Consider the following 23482-nt stretch of genomic DNA (forward strand, 5'->3'; position numbering starts at 1 on the left):
GAAGGACTGCAACCCAATTGGAAGAGTATCTGTGAGCGTATTGGAGTTCTTTTCCATGGACAAACATGATAGAGATTAGAGATGTTCAGCTTTGGTGGTGGCTGTGTCATGTCTGCATATGGGGAGTGGGGAGTTAGTAAACCTAATCACGGCCAAGTGATCAATCATCACTTTAGAACCCTCGTGTGGAACTCCCTTTCTGGAAGGCCCATAATTCAACTCCATATTAATTGCCTTTAGTACTCCTTGTGTGGGAGGAAGTTGACCCAAGTCCTCTCTCTCTCTCTCTCTCTCTCTTTATCTCCACTGAGACCATAAACACCATTTCCATTAAGTTTGCCAATCTTGACCTTCAAGTTTCGAAGTCTAATTTGAGATCTCGACATGAAAGAGACGCATAGAATCCACCAACTGAAGCGGAATCTTAGATCCCCTTTCTAGTGGGCATATGAAATTCAATCTCTTTATAATTAATATCTTTGGGACCCATAGTAGATTCGCTGGATAATGTCCGAGATTTTCGGACTACGAAAGCCCCCTTAAAGTGAAGAATGTCAGTATCACAAGGCACGGTGAGAAGGCTCCTGCTTGGCCATAAACTAATGAGAAGACTCTTGCTTGTAGATCGGAAATGGGCGTTACCCAGTAGAATCTTTCGTTACTCGTGAGTTTCATAGCTTCCCCAAAGGGGAGTACAAGACGGCTATTTACATTAGGCTCAACTCTTGAAGCCAACAGCAGCTCGGCACACCAGGCCAGGGAAGTCTGCCTAAGATTAATATCATTAATAATTTATATGCCCATCTGCATAACCTAGAATGAGCAACGATACTTGCTTTTTGCTGCATGTCCTTACAATATCTGACCCGAGCCCTTCCCCCAATCCGTTCTTTTGATCTGTCTATATCCTACCGACTGCATCTTTCAGTCTCAGCCCTCCAATAAAAATTGACAAAAGGAAGGAACAAAAATGAAAAAGAGAAAAAGGAAAGCTCCACATGCTACTGCCCATACCACTTACATATGCAGGCCATGGTGCCTAGCTATGAGTTTCCTGTACTACGGAAAGATGTCAGGAACTTCCCAGCAGCCCAACACAGACACATCTCCAAAGCACCAGAGCGAGCGAGCGAGCGAGAGTCCTTAAGCTTCAGATTGATAAAGAGAAATTATGAACTCGGGAAAGCGTCTTAATTGAATCAAAATGCCAATTTTGAGAACCAAACAGGTTTAGCATCATGGGGGTGATGATTGGTTGCCATGCAGGCAGTCTGTGATTCAAACTCGTGTTGGTGCTCCTGTGTAGCGTACAATATGCAGGCGTACAAGATGTACAGCCAAGAAGTTTTATGGCTGCTGTACAAGGGTTAGGTAGGTCTTCCTTCGAAGTCTGGTCGAGGAAGAGCGTACCAAACTGCGTTCAATTCCCACAAAGTTGTGCAACCATCCTAAGGTAATGCTTATAATTTTCCTTCATCTATACATATACACGCTTTTCACGTAGTGACATGTTTACAGCAGAAACCTTTTAGAAAAGGAAGAGCTTCCAACTACCCGCCATACATTTTCCCTTTACAAACTGCAGATATGGTAAAAGGAGGCGGGAGGAGAAAACCAAAAGCGTCTACAGAGGCAGAGGCCTCACCGAATCACCTTCTCTGCACTTGACTCTTGGTCGACACTCCGTACAGCGCCACCGGCACCGGCGTCTGGGGCGGGCGCCGGAGAGCAATTCTCTGGCAACCCGCATCTTTGGCACCTGCGAACGGTCGGAGGAGGTGGCGGGGGAGGAGGAGGAGGAGGGGCAGCGGCCTTCCGGGAGAGGAGGAGGCGGCAGGATGGGCAGGAGGAGTGGGACGCTAGCCAGGTATCGATGCAGGACGGGTGGAAGCAGTGGCCGCAGCGGGGGAGGACCCTCACCTGCTCGCCCGTTAGGAACTCGGACAGGCAGATGGCGCAGTCGGTGGACTTGCCGGCGCCGCCGTCGAAGGCCGCGACGGGAAGAGCGCGAATCGCTTTCTTCTTGAGGCCCTTGTTGGCTTCTGCGTCGTCGTAGTCGTCGTTATCGTTGTCGCGGCGGCCGATGCCGAAGCGGCGGAGGAAGGGGCACCAGCAGGCGCAGCGCGCCATGAAACCCAAGCCAACGAGGCAGATGAGAGTGCAGAGTAGCGCTGCCAGGATCACCACCGCATCCGAGTTCACCGCCCCGTTTGGCTGCTCAACGCTACCTCCCCCGGTCGACGCCGGCGGGTCAGCCAGCAGCCGCCGGGAGAGTCTCGCCCCTGAAATTGAGTGGGAGAGTGGCATCGAGTGTTTCTTTCTGGCGCGAGAGGGAGAGAGATGGAGAGCGAAGGGAGTGTGTGAGAGTGATGAGCTCCTCCCTCTTTAAAAAGGAGAAGAGGAAGGAGAAGGATTGGGGATTTTCTGGGGACATGAAATTCGGATACCAGATAGGCCTTGGATTTGACTGTTGGATTTGGTTCTATTCGAGTTCGGATCTGAGACTGGGTATTTTAATATATGTCTGTACAAAAATCAGATTTGGATATGATTACTATCAAACATCCCAACATTAAAAAGTATTAAATCCGAACCATTGGAAAATTATAATTAGAATCAGGGATCCAAAATCTCTTACTTAAAATCAGGGAACCTTAGAAAACGAAAAGAGAACCCTTAAAAAAAAGTAGCAAAATTAAAAATAAGAATTTATGCGAGGTCCTCATATGGTTGAAGCTATACTAAAAGTTGAATTTCTTTAGAAAAGTGTTACCGATTGATTCTATATAGTTTCAGCTGCAAGTCATGAGCTTGAAGTCATACTAAAAGTTGAACTGCTTTAGAAAAGTGTTACCAATTGATTATAGACAGCGCAATTCTACAGGTAGTCTCGGCACTTTTCTGAAACCCTTCAGCCTTTAGTATGACTTCAAGCTCAAGAGTTGCAGTTGAGACTATGTATAGAATTGCAATGTCTATAAACAAAGGGAAACGCTTTTCTAAAGCAGTTCAACCTTTAGCATGGCTTCATTCTCATTGCGTTATTTTTACTACTTCTTTAGCCGCGTTTGATGGTTTGGAACTTTAATTCAAGAATGAAAATTTCAGAATCATAATTCCTCCTCCAACTGAATTGAAGTCAAAATTTCAGGTTTCAATTTCCTAATTCAAGAAACAAAATACCCAGTTTGTTAAATAATTCCGATTTCTTAGAAAATGAGTATTTTGCTTCTAAGAGTCTAGATATATCAAAGGCCTTAAGGGTTCTCTTTACTTTTTCAAGGGTTTCCTCTTGTTCCAATTCCATGCAAATCAAGCCTTTAAATCAAAACTGGGTTAAGATGGTGCATTGTGGGTCGGATTCAGGGTAGTTTTTTTTTTTTCAATACTTTGGTTGGTTGGGAGGTTTGATAGTAATCGGGCTTATGCATTTAGCTGATCCAAAACTGATTTTTGTATTGGTGTATGATCAAACATCCAATCTTAGAACTCGATCAGAACCAAATCCATCAGTCAGATCCAAGGCCTACCTATTTCGATACTTGATTAAACATAGAAAAAATACCCGAATCTCATGTCCAGGAAAAAGCTCCCATCCTTCGCCAACCTCGTCCTCTTTCGACTCTGACACTCACAATTTTCCCTCTCTCTCTCTCGCGCCAGAAAGAAACACTCGATGGCACTCTCTCACTCAATCTCATGGGCAAGGCCCTCCCGGCGGCATTGACGGGAGGAGGTGGCGGCGAGCAGCCAAAACGGGGCGGTGAACTCGAATCCGGTGGTGGTGCTGGCGGCGCTGCTTTGCACTCTCATCTGCCTCGTTGGCTTGGGCTTCATGGTGCGCCGCGTCTGCGGTGCCGCTTCCTCTGCCACTTTGGCATAGATCGAGGTGGCAACGATGACCACAACAATGTAGAGGCCAACAAAGGCCTCAAGGAGAAAGCAATTTGCGCTCTTCCTGTCGCCTTCCTTCATGACGTATTATTTTTTCTCTTTATATTAGATAACCAACAATACAGTTATCAATTTATCCAGGCTTGTCAAAAAAAAAAAATTTACAAAAAAAGATGCTAAGTAAAGAAAGCAAGAGAAGGACAATAGTGAATCAAAGGAAGAAAACAAAGACCAAAAAGCAGGGTTCTAGTGGTTACAGTTCTGCACTGCCAACTCCAAAAAATGTAAGGAAAAATGCATGTAAAGTAAAATGGGGCTAAGACACCATAGGTTGATAATAGTCATACTGGTGTCTACCATGATTGATGACCACAATCCCATAGACTACAAAAATGATCCAGGTACATAAACCAATATTGTTAGTAACTTCCACCTACACATATAAATTCAACATCAAATTATTTGGAAAAATGACACATAATTTCAACAGTCAAATTATAGGAAAAAAATGAATTAATGGAAAAAAACTTGAGAATGAAAAAAAACGACAAATAATGTGAAAAACTTGTCTGTTGATGTAGGAGGTCACCTAACTACATGAGCACAATAAGATCAAGATCTTGGGAAATTTGAACGCTCTGTGCCTCCTTTCCAGATCCATCCTATCCCTTGAGGACGATGGAAAAATAAAGGATGAATCTCGATGTATCGCAGAGGATGCAAAATAAAGGCTTAAAGGGAGAAGTTACACAAATTTACATGGTTCCAAAGATTGAATCACCTATGACATGGTTCCATAGATTGAGTCACCTACTTGCACGAGAAAGGTGATATTAGTACTGTATGAAACCATGGTGAAGACCATCTTCATTATATAATCGAGTTACACCTCCTTTGTTTGTGGAGAGACTCCAATATTTCCATGATGGTCATCAACAAACCTACTAACATGAATCGTACAGATGTTTTCACCATATTTATCAATGTCAACCTTATGTATATTTAAGAAGGTGATTTGTAAATACGATGACAGAAGCAGAATCAAAGGCAAAGGAGGAGGGTAATGATGCAGGTCGAGATTCTCTTTGCGTGCAATTTCAATTGCTTAATTTTTTTTCTCGTAAAATCTTGCGTTGTAATCTGTTTTTGCCTTCTTAAATCCTACTTATGGTGTACATACCTTAATTCTCTCTGTCTCATAAAGATAGCATATAACTATCTTTTCCTGTGTCTCTCGGCAAACGAAAGCGAGCCTCATTCTTGAATTGTGATTCTACAATAGGCGGTGGAATTATGATTGTAGAATTTTAGTTTTTTTTCGTCTCTTTTGAGAGCACATGTTATGATAGTTTTAATTCATCAATAAAATATTTTGAAATCAAAATTCCAGACTATCAAACACAAAAGAATACTAGAACTAAAATTTTCATTACAATTTCAATTTGTGGTAGAATTTTGTTTTTAGAATTTTAATTCTAGAATCAAAATTCAAGGCCGTCAAACATGCCTTAATGCATGTTTCTTAGGCAACACAATCAACTAAGTACTGATTTCCTATGTAGTCTATTGAGCCAAAGAATCAAAAGAACTTCATGGCAAGTCAGATGTCAGCAATTTGTTGTGCAGAGGGCAAACTGAGCTATAAGGAGCCCCAACGTCGCCTTTTCACGAAGAATAAAAAAAATTAAAATATTTTAGAATAACTAAAGAGCAACATGTGATACTGACATCCTTTAATCCACGGATCGATCGATTAAATTTAATGACTTAAAATATCATGCCACTTGTGGCCGATTCATAAACATTGCATGCTCCCAACTGCCCAACTTACGACAATCGCCTGACTTGTTTCTCTTGGCTTTCATTTAATTGCATAAAACATAAAAAAAAACATCCCGAATGATAATGAAAGTTCAGTTTAATTATATCCCGATTACAAGCGGTATCTTCAATTTGACATGACATATTTATTTTATGGTCCTGTGGATTGATTTTGGTGTTGGAGAATCACTCTAAACTTAAGAACAGTTTTTCCTTTTCCTTTCGTATAATTAATTAGCATTTCTGGTTCACAAATGATTCATGACTACTATTAGAGGTTTTTCTTTTTTCCTTCACTTCTTGACAGTACATTTACTTGCAATAGAAAGAGCCTTCAAGTACGAGCTGACAACGACTATTGAGTCATGAAAATTGTATAAACATGTGTCTGGATAGAGTATTAGCCACACTAAACTTGACTATAAAAGTTAAATTAATTTTAGTGAATGAAAATCCAATTTAATTCGATTAGTTTCTTCATGTAAAATGATCAGCACAACTAAACTCGAAACTAGACACAAGATAATTCAAAGCACTAATATGGTAGAAATTGTCAGCCATTTCTATTTCTAATAGGAAGATCTTCTTATTAGCAAATAGCATCCACTTTCATATTATGTGCACAGAATACAAATAGATTGAACAAACATATATAATACAAAAGCCACATAAGGACACATACTCCGTAAGAGACAACATATTTCACTCATGGCTGCTGCTGGTGTCATATGATATAGGCGTACTAGAAAATGTAAGTAGGTTGGTACATCTCAATATCACAGAAGGAAGAAAAAATACAAGTTAAGAACATCGTTTGGCAGAAAGGTTACAGGTTATGTCCCAAGGAAAGAAGCTTAAAATTTGCACGATAGGTTCGAACACATGTTTGGTCATATAATTTCTTGTCACCCGTTGGAAAGACAAAAAGTACCAAAAAAAAAAAAAATCAAGTGCGGCCATCCATCACTAAATATTTATTAGCAGATATTACATCCTTAAGCAATAAAGGCGAGATAATTGTTCTTAATCAGCTTAGATTCTGGCAAAGGGTCAACACCAACTTGGAATTCACAGTTGGAAATTAATTGGAATTCGTTTTTCCTATAGGGGTGTTTGATCGTTTCAGATTTGAAAATCATAGATCCGATATGGATATGGCATGACTTGCTTTTACAAATGTGCCAAAAAAATCCTTAATAAAATTCATGGTTCATCAAGCTGAAGAACCAAAGTTGGATCTAAAATCTACACTAAGAACCTTTTTGGTTTTAAGATCCGAGGGGGAAATATCAGATTTTAAATCTATGGTTTTTAAATTTTGAAGATTTCAAATCTGAGACTATCAAATGCTCCCATTACGTCGTCAGACAGTATTAGATAGATGTAATTGATCAATCATTCACTCTCATGACGAACATATATGCAGGTGGATAAACCACAGCCAACTTTGCACGCGTTGATTTCTGAAGGTGGGTTTTTTGCGCTTTTTAGAAGGAGGAGCACGCTAGCATCTACCTTTTTGAAAATATCAGAAGTGAGTATGTCAACTCAGCTGAAAGATATTTATATCACCAGTGAACTCTGACAAGTTTGCTTGGATGAATAATTGGGTTGAAAAATTATGTAAAAATATTTGAATGTTTTATATAGGTAAAACAACCATCTAAACGATCCATGAAAATATTTTCAGGTTGGGGCGCATGATAATCACGCCTTAAGTTCAAACAAAACACAAGAGTTTAATTTTCAGGAGAAATCCACAAGAAGTTTCATCACTTTTTAGATTGTAGGGGGAATTTGGTAGGATAAGTTGTCCAGGGAAAAGTTGTCGAGACGTCTTCCTGTTCATGATCATTGATTGTCTTAACGCTTTTTAACTTACGAATCTTGAGAAAAACAATAATGCCATGTTGGGACCAACACCTCCACACCTTTTCTATCCCACGAATGGGCAGAAATTCCGGCCCCTTCCTTCTGCTGGATCGATCAGCAGCTTAATCTCCAAGTCTATCAAGAACGTAAGTCAAAGGAATTGGCGGCAGATTTTCTTTTGCTATTTTAATATGAATAGGATCCTGGTGCACATATCTTTTTTTTCCCACTCTGTCTCATCTTCCTTGTCAATTTCCCTTTTTTCGGGATAACTTATCCAATCTTTTTAGAAGTACCGGAAGGCTTTATTCTTGGTGCATCTGCCACAATCCCACTAGCCCACTCCGGACGAGATGCATGATTACCCACGTACTTTATGTAGCTACACTTGCAGGTGATTGTATAGGCCTCCAGTTGGATCGAGTGGCGTTTGGCAAGAGGAGAAACCATCCTTCCCTTCCGACCGCCTCTAAGGTTCATGGCTGCTTCAATTCTCCGGTTTCGTGCATGTCATTACTTGGTGGTTCAGAAGAATAGCACCACGAAAATGAAACTGCAAAAGCATTGAAGCTCAAGCTGACCAATTATCATACCTCTCCTACGGCAGCCAGTTGGATCGAATAAATACATTTCTTTTAATGTGAGGTAAAAACGAATACGCCAGTTATGAACATCCTGTTGGTTTCAATTTCCTGAACTCTTCTTTTCTGAAAAGCGTGCAGTTAATTGCTCAAGACGAGTACTTTTTTCTTTTACCTTCTAGGATCCATTTCTTGGTTCAAGACTATTCATTTATCACTGACTGAATTTGCATGTGGAGGAATAAGCCGATGAATTCTGCTGAAAATTAGTGGGAAAGGTCTATGGTTGTGAACTTAAAATTCTTGAATCAACTTATTTTTGGGTTCCAAGTTCATTCATTCCTGAACCATACTAAAATAAAGTTACGTACCTTCTCACGACGCTTCGAGGAGGCGTCATTCTAATGTATGTAAATATACACCAATATAAATCTTTGTGTTAAGGCCCCTGATGATACCTACCCGAAGCAACCCCATCATTCATTCCATCATGGTACCTCATCAACTTAAGTAGAGTTCCATGTGAAAGTAGTGCAGTGCATCTGATAGCTGGATTCACATTGATTCCTTTCTAGTTGTAGTTGTTGGATATTGCTACCTTTCCTTGGTCTACCTTTTTGGTTGCTGTGGGGGCCGGAAGAACGCCCGTACTGTACGATGTTCAGTTTCACGCGCTGCTTCACATGCCACACTATTCGGCCCAGCACACGGAGAGGAGAGCCAATTTTGTGGGCGACTGCCTTAACTTGACTTGTTGGAGATGGCTTTTTGCCGGACACGGGGGCTTTATCATTCTCCTATGGTGGTGTTGTGGGCCGGAGCTTCACCGGCCTTGGAGTCATCCTATCTTGTCTTCCTTTCCACACGTGGGCTGCTCTTGTCTATACAGTTAATACTCACAGTCGTTTCTTCACACTTTCTACTTTGTATAGCCGGAAGATATTCTTTAGCGGTTGGGCCCCGGCACCCTTTTCCCAAGGGCCGCTCACATGCGTCCCTGGAGACTTTGCAAATTGACTGACATGAAAAGGGCAAGGGATACTGATATTATCTGCCGGATGTCATCTTCCACTCAACACATACAACTACTAGCGTTCATTCAATGCTATCGGCCCCTTGGTTGTAAGCAGGGGGTGAAGGCAGGGGTAAAATACTTGATGGTGCCTGTCAAAATTTTGAAACTGTAGTTTCACTCCTGTAACAAAATTTTCTTTAACTCCCCACTGAATGTGCATTCAGGACCTAAGGCTTTCTGCATATAACTGCAGGCTCTCACCCACAGTTAATGAGGCTGATGTTTTAAGTTGAGAAAAGCAAAATATTTTGGAACAAAGTAGGTGCAGCAAGAGGTGCTACAAGTGGGAGGTGAACAGGAGGCGATCGAGCGCTTCTGATTCTTGGATCAAGTGAGATATTTTCTTCTGATGTAAAAGAGAACAAAAAAAAAGCACTTACACAACTCATGAAAAGCGTGCCAGTTTCAACTTCCTGAACTCTTCTTTTCCTGAAAAGTGAGCTTTTTGAGGATTCAAAGAACTGATGCAGAATTTGAGCTTCCACGTGGTTAGAGCAATGATGCAGAATTGAGGGATATCCAATGTGGGCTTTTTTCCGGATAACTTGTCCAATCTTTTATAAGTACCAAAAGGCTTCCACATTATCATTTTCGGATAGACATCTTCCTCTTGGTGCATCTGCCAGAGTCCCACTAGCCCACTCTGGACCAGATGCGTGATCACTTGCGTACTTTATGTAGCGGTTTGCACATATAGCTACACTTGCAGGTTACACAGGCCTCCAGGATGACCACCCTTTTATATATGTATATAATAAGCAGCTGAATGGCTAAACCCATATTGGATATCCTTCAATTGTGCATCATTTCTCTTACTTCGTGGAAGCTTCTGTGGATCCTCAAAAAGCTCTCACTTTTCAGGAAAGGAGGGTCAAGGACGTTTGAAATATTACACGCTTTTCATAAGAAGTGTGTTTATTTTTCTCACATTAAAAAGAAGGGTATGGCACTCGATCGAAGAAGTTATAAGCTCGATCACCTCCCGTTCTAACACCTCTTTATGCAACTTCCCTTTTTTTACTCTCGAAAGTAACTTTTTGCTAGTGGACTGCCCTTTATACCATGAACAAGGGCTGCGGAGCAAAAAGTGAATTCACAGATGGGAAGGATTGGATCATGCAATGATCTAATAGATATTTAGCTATCAGTGAAAGAACAATAACTAGTTGTTTCTATTTGCTTAGATTCTGGAACGAGGTTAGCACCAACTTGAAATTCACAGTTGGGAATTGAAACTCATTTTCATTTTTCCGTCGGAAAGAATTAGATAGATCTACTTGGTCGTTCACTCTCAACACAAGCATGCCTTCTGCCAGAAAGATGACAATCACCTTTTCATTGATTTCTGAGGGTGGGTTATGGAGGTTAAAAAAACATCCATTAATCACATATTTTCAGGTTGGCATATTTTAAGTTGCGCCAAATGATAACTCGCCTTTACACATTAGAATCTTGAAAGAAAAGCCAAAAGTTTAATTTTTAATACAGCCTCAATAAGAAACGAATGACAAGTTCATCAATTTTTAGACTATAGGGGGAATTTGGTAGGATAAGCCAAGGTATGTAGGGGAAAGTTGTCGAGACGTCTTCCTGTTCATGATCAGTCTATGTCTTGCACATTAACTTATGAAGCTTGAGAGATTCAATAATGCCATTTTGGGCCTACTGCACCTCTACATCTTTTCTATCCCGCGAGTGGGCAGAAAGATGAAAGCGTACCTTTTTCCAAAATTTCCAGCCCTTCCTTCTGCCGGATCAGCAGCATAATCTTCAAGTCTGTCAAAAGCATACGCCAGAGGAGTTGGCGGTAGATTTTCTTTTTACTATTTCAATAGGCTCCACATGCACATATCTTCTTCCCACTCTTTACCTCACTTCCGGATAACTTATCCAGTCTTTTAGAAGTACCGAAAGGCTTTCACATGGTACTTTTCAGGATAAGCATCTTCCTGTTGGTGCATCTGCCAAAGTCCCACTAGCCCACTTTGGACCAGATACACTTGCAGGTGACATAGGCCACCAGGATGACCAGTGTTTCGTTATATATATATATATATATATATATATATATATATATATATATAATGCTGCTGAAACGGCTAAACCCCCATTGGATATATTTCAATTCTGCATCATTTCTCTTACTTCGTGGATAATGCTGCTGAAACGGCTAAACCCACATTGGATATCTTTCAATTCTGCATCATTTCTCTTGCTTCGTGGAAGCTTCATTGAATCCTCAAAAAACTTACTTTTCAGGAAAAGGAGGGTCTAGGAAGTTGAAACTAACACGCTTTTCATAAGTATTGTATTTGTTTTTCTCATATTACAAGAAATGTATTGCAGTCGATCCAAGAAGCCAGAAGCCCAATCGCCTCCTGTCCTGTTCACCTCTCATTTCTAACACCTCATTTCGCAACTTTCTATCTTTTCACTCTGGGAATGATCTTTTTGTTACCGTGGACTCCCATTCTTATCATCAACGACGGCTGCTGCGCAAAAATTGAATTCACAGATGGGGAGTGGGCCACTTAAGCATGTCCTAAATCGTGTCCAGTAGAGTTTATAGTACCAAAAATTGCTTTTCATCGTTCTGTAACCTTCAATATAATCGTTCATTCTTTATAAAGGATGTGGTTAGCATGGGTTATCCTTTCTAAAGCAAGTGGTTAGTATAGGGAAGGCACTCGTCACCAGGTAGCTAGTGAAGAATTTCAAACTTTTTTATTATCAAGGTTTTCGATTCTAAGAAACTATATTTGGGTTTAGAGATTTTATTATTTATCCGCCGGCACAAAGCTACCGACTATTGGTCTTTCACGGCCGCTGGATCAACCAGAAAGAGGGAGGAAGAAGAAGAGATTTGGGCCGACAACATTGAATAAACGCTTGTATGTGTTGAGTGGAAGATGACATCCCACAGATAATGCCATTCCTTGCCGCCTTTCATGTCATTCAATTCGCAAAATCACCAGGGACCCATGTGAGCGGTCTTGGGAAAAGGGTGCACAGGCCTATATTTTCACATGGAGTGCGAAACCACCAAAGGATATCTTTGCCCATCAAGTAGATGATGAGGACGCAGGTGCTTTCGAGTTCTTATTGCTAGAATTTATAGAGGGACCAAGCTCCTTAGGGTCCAAAAGAGCACACCAAATACGGGCAGACATGCTAAACCTCATCTTTTATGCAATATGGGTACCAGACACACTACTTTTTTCTGCCCCCACTCCAACCGAAAAGGTAGACCAACGAGAAGCAGCAACATGAAAGAACTAGGAACGAGTCGACATGGTGTTCACTGGATCCAGCTATCAGATGCACTACAGTATGCAATCAAGAAACTCAGATACCAATATGGAATGAATGATGCGGTTTCGTCAGGTGTCATGGTCCCTACATCTACAACTGGAATGCAGTTCTAGAGATGAATCCATAAGCTACCCAACGGAGCATGTGATGAGCCACAGAAATTCCGACCAGATAGAAAGTGTAGGTGATCGGATTTAGTGGTTGGATTTAGAGTGGTCATGGCAAAGAGACGCATTTCGAGGAAGCAACAAGTGATGATTAGATTCAGACCATGGTCTCAACAATCATGTGGCCTTGAATATCATGGGGGCACAAACCATCATGACTCATAGGTAGGGAGTCGGATGTTAGGAGATTATATAAAGCAGCATTGCAAGAATCCACTCTCTTGGGGTTTGGGTTCCTTTACACGTAACGCACACAGAGTTGCATTGTTTCCATATCCAAACAAGACTTCATTAGTAACCATTTCAACAAGATTCTGGCGACACGCTTCATTCAAGCTAACGTAAAGTGGGAACAGCCAATAAGGTGTCAATTCGATTACAACCAGTAAATAAGAAGCTAAATGCAAGCCTCATCACATGACCCAAGCACGTTGAGGATCATGTCTTGCTTCCATCACCTACCTTTGGTAGCTAAATTCATTTTCACGCAACTTTCTTTAACACACAAATGTGAAACCCCTAATAACGCTTATAGGCGACTTAAAACCAATCAATGAGCGAATCCCGTTTACATTGAGAAGCTGAGTTTAGAGCTAGGAGTAATAATAGTATGACCGACAATGAAGCGATCACCTCGCTAGGGACACGATTGCCGCATACCGACCAGGGCGTCTGACCCTCTCTTAATTGTGCTAACCACTTCACCCTGGAACTTGTGACATTTTCACGAAAGTTGCCACTCCTCGGACACTAACTTAGATCCTAACAAATTTAAATCAGAAAGGATGCTGTGATGTAAAAAGACATAAATTTGAAACTAGAATAACTTGAAGGTCCTTTTCTTTGAATCGTGTTTCTGAATTATTCTATAGTCTGCAAGCTAGGTTCAACTCTCGTCATGCTAATTGATACCACAGTAGCTCGAAGGTGTTCTTTTTTTCCAACTATGTTTTTTAAGCTCTAAACTGCAAGCTAGACTCAACTCTCAATGTAAAAGAGAAACCTACCGCATATGTCGCGCCCACTTTCTTGGAGAAAGGATTACTCGCAAGCAATCAAAATGCTGCGATTTTACATCGGAGAAAAAAAAATTACAGTTGACTAAACCATCCCCATTTTGTTTACGCAGGTAGATTATCAAACCCTATCATGCACGGTACATCTCGTTACTACCTTCCATGAAGTTTGGAGTTCTAAAATCAATTTCTCGATTTGTACTTACATTTATCGTTTTCGGGCAGAAAAAACCTGACCTAGCGTGTTAAAGAACTTTTCCTGCGGAAGACCAATCAGTGCTTATTTAACTTATTCTGTAAAGCAAAGCTGTCTCTCTCCCTCAGTTCTCTGTGGGCCACAATACGTACACCACTTAACCCCCGAAAATCTGGTGCGAAAACAGGTCTATCTAGAAAACTCAATAACATGCGCTCGATCTAAGGAGGAAGGCATGGATTCGCAGTCATTTTGGGCCCAATGCATCTTCTTGCGCATCAATTGTCGACAATGTCCAATGACAACACCACTTGTGCTAGCAAATATGGCATTATCATTTGCGCTGAAACAAACGTAATGCTACAAGTGCGGTAGCAAAACACTAATTTCCCCAGACTTACAACAACATAACGAGCTGACGCTTTTGCTTTTCCTAAATCATGTAATTTTCACTCCCCGAAGCCATCCCCTACTCTCCCCCTCTTCCGAAATCTCTCTCTCTCTCTCTCGTGCTTATCTTTATACATAAAAATTTCAATACCAAGAGAACAAAGAAGAACCTAGCTGATATGCTCGGTTTCAACCACGTTGCCGACACCACCACTAGTAGGCCTGAAAAAACCACAAGAAGAATGGAATCAGCTATAACGAATAACCAAGAACAACGTTAATAATTAAAACAAATGCTTCCACTCGTTATTTATGTGTAGCCTATACCAGCAACTGAACCGACTGAGACACGTATATATCGAACAGGAACACGGCTATGTCCACCATTCATACCACAGGTCCAACTGCAACTGGGAATCGTTGCCAAATTTGAGAGAATGGTAGTAGATTCACCACTCAATTCTGTTCGGGAATTGTTCCATATCACAGGGCAGGAAAGAGGGGTTCAACCCCCTGAATTGCAATTTTTTTTTATATCGCCCCATATAAAGACAGTTTCTATGAGATCCATCTTTGTTTAACAGTTAACAGCCATATCGAATATGAAACCCTCAATGTATGTATCTAGTTTCCAGGTGGTGCTGAACTGTCCACGCTATACCTAATAAACAATATATATGACAGAAAGATCACATACATTATGGCACCACGGGATTGCAAAATGGCTCTAACAAGTCTCAACAAAGTTACAATGGACAACCTGCCACATGCATGACAATGAGGCAGATATGAGTTTGTGAAGGATGATGCATGTACTGCTTATGAACAGCATATAACATGCTCAACAAAACCCTTCGCATCTCTAGCCTATAGAAGTTTCTCAGATGGACTCTAGATACAGCATCATTTAAATGTTTCAATTTTAAAAGCCTTCAAGCACAAGTCCAGACAGTATACTCACAATCCAGTTAAGAGTTTGATGGTGTCATACAAGAACCATTGCATAGTAATGACAGGACCCACAATGGCAGCTCGGATAGGGAGACTTCTAGTGAAGAGATTGGCAAGCCCAATATTCTTAACCGCCTGCAATGAACAGGAAAAAAAAAAAAGTCCTTTCACCTGGTTTCCACAGTATGGTCATGTTAGATTTGCAGATGCTAAGCAGAAAAAAAGGACACACACACAAAACAAAAAAGCAAGAATAGGCAGAAACCTGAAAAACATTCTCAGCCTTTTTATTATAGAGAGATGCAACAACGTTGTCAGCAGGATTTGAGACAACAGTACCAACAGAACCAGCTACGTAGCCAGCTGTGCATGTGATAGCAAGCTGTTGAACTCTTGAACAATCCTCCTTCTTCCTCTGAACAACATTATGGTATAAAAGATCTACTGTATGCTCAAACGTTGAGAACATGAGGATGGAGACTGCCCAAAACACAACCAAGATTAAAATATTCAACATAAATACACCATGCAACGTAGATAGCTTCTTATTATCTACATGAGAAAGGAACTTATGAACAAGACCCCATCTATTCAATGTTTAACCCAGCTAACAGGCCTTCAGTAAACAAGCCAGATTATAAAGTTCCAGGAGCATGCAAAGACTTTGTTCATTCAAACAGCATATAATAACGAAAAAAACTCAAACCACAAATGCAACCTAAATCCAGATATTTTGCTCTTTTCTTCATCTTAAGAAAGAAAAAAACTCACAATTGTGAGACACGAAAAAAATTATCTTCATCACATGGATGCAGCAATCCATTTAGGGTTCGGCAATTCTAATGGAGATAAAAATATCAGTTCCATATAAAGAGATATAAAGCTGGAAACAGAGTTACATCAGTTTGATACAAGCTCCAACCACTTGGACATGTAATTGGGTCAACACTAAATAATCACAGGTCATTCTTTTATATGAGATCATCTAACCGCTTGGACATAGGAGATTGTCCATTCAGCTATAAAATATTGTACAACTCATATTCAGCTATAAAATAGCCTAAAAGTCATGTAAATATGTTCCATGTCATAGGCCAACTATTTTTTTCATTCTCTACTCTCTCTTCAACCTTGAAAATTTCAGTAATAAAAAAGTTCTATTTGGCCAATTCTTCAGGGAAAGAAAAAATGAGTTTATTTACATGGAAGATTCCGTGCCCAAAGTGGAGCAAGACCCCTGTAGAAGCTGCAGTTACAAAGGCATTTAGCAATTAGAATCAAAGAGATGAACTTAAAGTCTGAAACCATTTCCAGATATACACAAATAACTTCGGGCAATGAACAAAGAAGCTCCTCCTTACCCTGGCAGGCCTTCAGCTGCATACAATTTTGGAAAGCCATCAACCAATCCTTTAGCATAGTTAGGTTGAGTTTGCACACGAACTTTGACTGCCTCGAAAGGACAGAGGGCAACATCCGCAATCACTTGAGCAGATGCACTGCTCAAAAAATAAATCCAAGTTCTCTGCCTCCCAGCGACATTTGGTCCAAACGCATCAGCATACGTCTTCTTGAAGTATTCATAAAGGCCAAACTTACAACCTCCTTGTGCACCATATCCATATAATTTCCCAGCCCAACCTCTCCAAAGTCCTAGAACCCCTTGCTCCTTCAATAATACACTAAAACCAGAAAAAATGCTATTGTATTTTGCTGGATTCACCTACAAAGAAACATATCACAAAATGAAACACGTTTCAAGCAAAATTCTCTTTCTTTGCTTTACGATTATTTTATGAATTCGCAGAACTTTTTTTTAAAGCTGAACTGTTCTTCAAAGGAAAAAAAAATCCACAGGCACAAGCTTTAAAGGAAGCTCTGCACCTAACCATTTCTTTAGCAATATGCAGATTCAAACAAAAGAAAACTCATGAATATAGACAAAAATGCACAGAACCACGTACGTGCAGATATGAAAATAGTAACAACAACAACAACAATAATAATAATAATTAGAGAGAAATCCTAAAAATGTGCTCTAGTACACAGCCATCACCGTAACAGCCAACGGCAGTGGCGATTAAAGGGCACACCTATTGTTAGGGCAGATCAAACGGGACAAACGCCAACGAATCATCTCATCCAACTGAATGCCAACCAATCCAAATCGACAGAAACAAACTTTTGGCCGCAGCTCAACCACATTCTTCATTAATATAAAACGGACAGTCAAGAAAACAATAGCAAAACATCGTCCACATTAGATGAAGAAGGAAATCAACCACTAGACAAACAAAGCCCACCGACAGTCGTCAAGACGCAAGAGAACGTTAGAAGCTACAACAAAATTTACCTGCATATTAACCTTCAATACATCCAGAGGAGTGATAGCCAGGTGAGTGGCGCCGGCGCTGAGCATTCCCCCAATCGCACAAACCCCATAATACCCAGGCGAGAACAGCCTTAAACCTTCCTTGCAACGACCATCGTATTCCTCCGCCATTCCCACCGTCGTCGCCATTAATGTCGTTTGAATCAACAACTGAATGATTCACAACTTGGGAAAACGAGTCCTAATCCCTACACTCTAACCATGATCGCTCCCTTTTGTCTACTCAAACTAAAGCACTGGGAACTTAATACCACAGCCAACGGGGAAAGAAGATGGGAAGGATGATACAAAAGGGCTAGGGTTTCGGCTAAACCATCCCTTAGCACCAGAGCAACTAAACTTGCGGGAAGTAAGAGGAGAAGCATGAGGCGGGAGATTCGTTGCCGCCGCCATGGACGTTGTTTCTTGTGGAGAGAGCATCCACGTATGATCAACCCGAGTCTCAGGGTTCCCGCGCTCCGTGGCCCTTGGAGAAACCATAGACTCGGACCCTTTTTTTTCCTAAACGACTTAATTACCCTTATGACACTTCATTCTTTTCCCTTTATACAAAAAGTCCTGCCTTTTAATGTTCTTTCACCAAAGCAGACCTTGAGTTATCTGGTTTTGCAAAAACCGCCTCAGATCCATGGTACAAAAAAAAAAAAAAAAAAACCTTCCTTGGCATGTAGAAAGTTATTTTGTCCCTTTCGACCACGCTACTCCAAGGTTTCTAAGGCAGGTCTCTAGTTCATAAGAGTATAGCTTAGTTGGTTGAGCTAGGGGCTTGTACTAAGGCAGGTCTCTAGTTCGATTCTCGTGGGCGTTATGTTTCTGTGTCTTAAGGCGGTAGGGCACGACATCTAAGCTGAAGGGTGCACCGTTGCTATCGCTGACACCGACGCAGCTCAGGACCCCGGAGGCAGGGAAAATGGGGAGGCCTTCGGGCCTTTTTCGGGCGGTAGGATTAATACCCCTTGCTCACCCAAAACTACTCCAAGGTTACATACGCGAGTCTTTTTTCTTTTGCATGGCGAGTCCTAACCGTGAACTACTTTTCTTTTGAATTGATCTGAAGCTAGGCTCGACTCTCTATACAGAAGTTTGAAGCAAAGGATGACAACTCAAGATGTGGCATATGTTGGGAACCCCATTTTGTGACTTTGCCTATAGTAATAATATGTAATCTAAAGGGAGCGCTTGATAAGAAGAAGAGTGAGTTTCTCCAATGACATTGCGCTTTCGTTTCAAGAAACATTATACGATTATGTATACACTTGATTGATAATATTCATAGTTAATTACATCATGTTGAAATGATCTTCTGATTTTTAGGAATATTTACAAAAAGAAGTCTTCTTATATGTTAAAATGGGTTGTTTGGATAATAATTCCAGGGGAAAAAATGACACAGACAAAGATGTTTCTGCTTCCTGGGTTTGGCTGATGTGGAGACTTTGGAGTTTGACCAATACAAATTTAGCGTGCTACACTATCCCGATTGGTAAATGCAAACAAATTATTAATTAGTTAATCGAGAGGGGAAACAAACTTAGGCCCCCCTCTCACCCCTCCTCCTTTTCTCCGCCCCAGTATGTACAATCCCCCTCTCTCTTACACACACATCTTGAGTCGATTGCAGCTGGCTCGTTCATAATGGTTATATCATGTATATACACTAATCAGTTGGATTTTGTCCTTGGTTCCAGAACTGAGGCGGATGAAGTATTTCTGTGCACGGCTAGCAACTTGGTTTCGGGTCCTTCTCACAACGAAGTTTCTTGAAAGTGCTTCTCCACTCATCCTTCCCATAACCTGCATTGCAAAGTTCTGAGGTGCATTTGAGAGTAACTTTGACAGAAGATCAAGCCAAAAATTATCAGTGATAAGAAACACTGGAGACGAAAATCTGAGCTAGGCGACGTTTCAAAAACAAGAGTGGCACACCGGCCAAGGAAGTCTGCCTAAAACTGCGCAGAAATAATAATTTGTATGTGCATAACCTAGAGCGAGGAGCAATACTTGCTTTTTGCTCTTAGGTCCTTCCCTCCCCACATCTGCTCTGAACCCTTCTCCCAATGTGCTTATTCGATCTGTCTGTTCCTACCGACTGCATCTTTCCAATTGAAAATGACAAAGGACAAGAACAAAAATGAAAGAGTGAAAAAGAAAGCTCCCAAGGCTACTGAAGTAGCACTTGACATTGACTTACTATTACTAACTTGCTATTAGTTTTTACTACTACAGAAAGATGCAACGACCAAAAAAGAAATGGATGAACTTCCGAGCAGCCCAGCAGCACAGACAAACCTCCAAAGCACCAGAGAGAGAGAGAGTTTTCAAGCTCCAAATTGAAGCAATGAAATCTAGGAACTAAGGAAACCATCAATATGCTAAACTGAGTTCCAAACAAGTTTAGCATCACCGGGTGAGCTTTGGTTGTCACGCAGGCAATTGGTGATTCAAACCCTTGCTGCTGTTCCTCTGTAGCGTACAATTTGCAGTAGAAAATGAACAGCCAAGATGTTTTATGGCTGCCTTGCAAGCGCTAGGTTGGTCTTCCTTTTTGAGGAAGACAGTACCAAACTGCGTTGAATTCCCGCAAAAGATCTGTAACCATCGGAAGGCAATGCTTATAATTTTCTTTTATCTATACATATATACTCTTTTCACGTTTACAGCGGAAGCCTTTTAGAGAAGGAAGAGCTTCCAACTACCCGCCATACTTTTTTCCTTTACAAGTTGTAGATGCTGTCAAAGGAGGAGGAGGAGGGAAAAAACCAAAAGCGTCTACACAGGCAGAGGCCTCACCGAATCACCTTCTCTGCGTTTGGCTCTTGGTCGACACTCATCCTTTCCGACGACCCGCACCTTTGGCAGTTCCGAACGGTCTAAGGCGGTGCCGAGGGCGGAGGGAGAGGGGCGGCAGTCTTACGGGAAAGGAGGAGGCGGCATGATGGGCAGCAGAAGTGGGACGAGAGCCAGATGTCGATGCAGGACGGGTGGAAGCAGTGGCCGCAAAGTGGAAAGACCCTCACCTGCTCGCCGGTGAGGAACTCTGGCAGGCAGATGGCGCAGTCGGTGGACTTGCCGGCCCCGGCGTCGAAGAACCCGACTGGGAAGAGCGAGGATGGCCTTTTTCTTGAGGCTCTTGTTGGCCTCTACGCCGTCGTTGCTGCCACTGCTAATACCGAAAGCGGCGGAGGAAGCGGTACCAGCAGGCGCAGCGAGTCATGAAGCCCCAGCCGATGAGGGTGCAGAGGAGCGCCGCGAGGATGACCACCGCGTCCGAGTTCACTGCCCCGTTCGGCGGCTCGCCCCCACCTCCTCCGGTAGACGCTGCCGGTCCGGCCAGCGGCCGCCAGGAGAGTCTCGCCCCAGAGATGAGCGCATTCGAGTGTGCAAAAGTGTAAGAAGGGACAGGGGCTATTTAATATTGCTATTGTTAGCCTAGGTCTAAAGCTAAGATCTTGTACAACATCGGAAATATCATATATCAGTAAAAGAAAAAGTACCCCGTTTTATTCTTTTTCTTTTTTGAGCATACAATTCTTATTTTTTATACGTTGTATTTCACGTTAGATATACATGTTTCTAACTCTAACTTTTATTTTATGTTACAAGACTAAAAAGAAAAAAATATTTTGATATCCTGCATTGAAAATCCTCCTCCTTTTTTAAACACTTACATAATCAAATATGTTATATATATCGATCGCTTTTATTTTTGCATGGAATCCTAGACGAAAATGGATATGTAAATATTCATTATTTTATATGTAGCATTTCACCTTTTATATATATATATATATATATATATATATATATATATATATATATATATATATATATATATATATATATTTCTAACTCTAACTATTTATTTTGTATTTGAAGTTCAAAAATAAAAAGATAGCAAGACAAATGTATATAAGATTTGGACCGATAAATTTGGGTTTATTCAAATTTGGAACTAAGATTTGATCTATAAATACATATACAATATAAATACAAGTGATATATATATAACTGATTTATACAAGTGATATATAAATATATATAATATACCTTAAAAAGGAGGATTTTGAGTGCAATATATGAAGACATACCTTTTAGTAGCGTCTGTGCTAAATTGTTAATTTACGACGTCTTTATAGTTTCTACCCACCCAAATGACATTTTTTTTTTCAATATAGTTATCCGTATGAGACTATCGATGTGGTACTAAAATATTAATGATGTTGGCCAAAAGTAGCAATAATTTCTTTGTTAAATAGCCCCTATTCCTTCTTCCCTTTTGCACACTCGATAGGGCTCATCTCTGGGGCGAGACTCTGCCGGCGGCTGCTGGCCGAACCCGCAGCGTCGACTGGAGGAGGTGGCGGAGAGCGGCCGAACGGGGCCGCGAACTCGGACGTGGTGGTCATCCTGGCGGCGCTACTCTGCACCCTCATCTGCCTCGTCGGCTGGGGCTTCATGACGCGCTGCGCCTGCTGGTGCCGCTTCGGCATTAGCAGCGGCGGCAATGGCGATTACGACCACGTAGAGGCCAACAAGGACCTCAAGCAAAAAGCCATCCGCGATATTCCCGTCGGGGCCTTCGACGCCGGGGCCGGCAACTCCACCGACTGCGCCATCTGCCTGTCCGAGTTCCTCACCGGCGAGCAGGTGAGGGTCCTTCCCCTTTGCGGCCACTGCTTCCACCCATCCTGCATGGACACCTGGCTCTCGTCCCACTCCTCCTGCCCATCCTGCCGCCGCCTTCTCCTCTCCCGGAAGACTGCCGCCCCTTCCCCTCCTCCCTCGCCACTGCCTCCAACCGTCCGGAGGTGCCAAAGGTGCGGGTTGCCGGAGAATTGCTTTCAGGCGCCCGCCCCTGATGCCGCCGCCAGTGGCGCCGTACGGAGTGTCGACCAAGAGTCAATTACAGAGAAGGTGATCCAGTAAAGCCTCCGCCTCTCTAGACGCTTTTGGTTTTCTCCCTCCTCCTCCTTCGACAGCATCTGCAACTTGTACAGGAAAAAAGCATGGCAGGTAGTTGGAAGCTCTAAAAGGTTTCTGCTGTAAACATGTCATTACGTGAGAAGCGTCTATATGTATAGGATAAAAGAAATTAATAGTCATTGCCTTAAAAACTCACAACAAGTTACGGTACTCTGCATCTGTAAGCCGATGTCAAAGTGGTAGGTCAGTAGGTTCTTTCCCTGGTCGTCGTTTTCAATTGGAAGGCCGAGACTGAAAGATGCAGTTGGTAGGAAGAGACAGATCGAATGATCACATTGGGAAAAGTGCTATAATATCAGAATGGGAAGAACATATGAGCAAAAAGCAAGTATTGCTCCTCGGTCTAGGTTATGCAGATGGGCAGACAAAGTATTGTTGATTTATAGTTTTAGGCAGAGTTCCTGTTCTGGTATGCCGAGCTCTTGTTGGCTTGAAGAGTTGAACATAATGTTGGTAGCATAAAAAGCGATTCTTGAAGCTATCAAACTCACGAGTCGTTCGACCTCAAAAGTGGAAAATGTCATCTGTCATTTAATTTTTCTTCAACAGTAGTTCCTATTACTAAATTACATGAAACTCTGGGGTGGATACTCGACTCAGATTCTTTCTACTATAGGAGGTTTTCTGTGGATTCAAAATTGGATTATCTACTGGGCACATGAAAAATACAATAAGAAAAATAAAACTCAATCACAACTTGGTTGGCATCGATCTTTTTGTTCTTTTATGATATGCAAATTGTGCCCCGGACCTTGCAAAATCTTGTAGATATATTATGAGATAGATCTGCCTAAACGCACACCGGGTTCACGTCGTCAGAGTTTTATTTGTT

The 23482-nt window shown here is 41.6% G+C and overlaps 3 protein-coding genes across 3 annotated transcripts; 1 reads left to right on the plus strand and 2 right to left on the minus strand.

The window, feature by feature from the left end:
- Positions 1–1435: 1435 nt before the first annotated feature.
- On the minus strand, positions 1436–2382 carry LOC116260898 (RING-H2 finger protein ATL8-like). The gene has a single exon (XM_031639424.2). The coding sequence runs from the start codon at positions 2305–2307 to the stop codon at positions 1642–1644; it is 666 nt and encodes a 221-aa protein (XP_031495284.1). The 5' UTR covers positions 2308–2382; the 3' UTR covers positions 1436–1641.
- An 11781-nt stretch (positions 2383–14163) lies between these two features.
- LOC116259897 (mitochondrial phosphate carrier protein 1, mitochondrial) lies at positions 14164–18153 on the minus strand. Its single transcript, XM_031637880.2, has 6 exons — positions 17629–18153; positions 16637–16998; positions 16478–16521; positions 15541–15755; positions 15286–15410; positions 14164–14546 (listed from the first exon to the last, which is right to left on the minus strand). The coding sequence occupies exons 1-6, from the start codon at positions 17794–17796 to the stop codon at positions 14495–14497; spliced, it is 966 nt and encodes a 321-aa protein (XP_031493740.1). The 5' UTR covers positions 17797–18153; the 3' UTR covers positions 14164–14494.
- A 2741-nt stretch (positions 18154–20894) lies between these two features.
- Positions 20895–22593, plus strand: LOC116260578 (RING-H2 finger protein ATL8-like). The gene is made up of 2 exons (XM_031639032.1): positions 20895–21055; positions 21924–22593. The coding sequence occupies exons 1-2, from the start codon at positions 20895–20897 to the stop codon at positions 22591–22593; spliced, it is 831 nt and encodes a 276-aa protein (XP_031494892.1).
- The last annotated feature ends 889 nt before the right edge of the window (positions 22594–23482 follow it).

This window comes from Nymphaea colorata, chromosome 9, assembly GCF_008831285.2.
Source record: "Nymphaea colorata isolate Beijing-Zhang1983 chromosome 9, ASM883128v2, whole genome shotgun sequence".
Lineage (NCBI taxonomy): Eukaryota > Viridiplantae > Streptophyta > Magnoliopsida > Nymphaeales > Nymphaeaceae > Nymphaea > Nymphaea colorata.

Bases quoted from the DNA above. Each gene is read 5' to 3' on its own strand.
- LOC116260898 (XM_031639424.2), bottom strand. From the start codon at position 2,307: ATGCCACTCTCCCACTCAATTTCAGGGGCGAGACTCTCCCGGCGGCTG.
- LOC116259897 (XM_031637880.2), bottom strand. From the start codon at position 17,796: ATGGCGACGACGGTGGGAATGGCGGAGGAATACGATGGTCGTTGCAAG. The intron at 16,999-17,628 runs GTAAATTTTGTT...GTTTCTTTGTAG, and splicing joins TATTGAAGGTTAATATGCAG to GTGAATCCAGCAAAATACAA. The intron at 15,756-16,477 runs GTAAATAAACTC...TGTTTTGGGCAG, and splicing joins TTGGGCACGGAATCTTCCAT to TCTCCATCCTCATGTTCTCA.
- LOC116260578 (XM_031639032.1), top strand. From the start codon at position 20,895: ATGAGGGTGCAGAGGAGCGCCGCGAGGATGACCACCGCGTCCGAGTTC. The intron at 21,056-21,923 runs GTAAGAAGGGAC...TTTGTTAAATAG, and splicing joins GCATTCGAGTGTGCAAAAGT to CCCCTATTCCTTCTTCCCTT.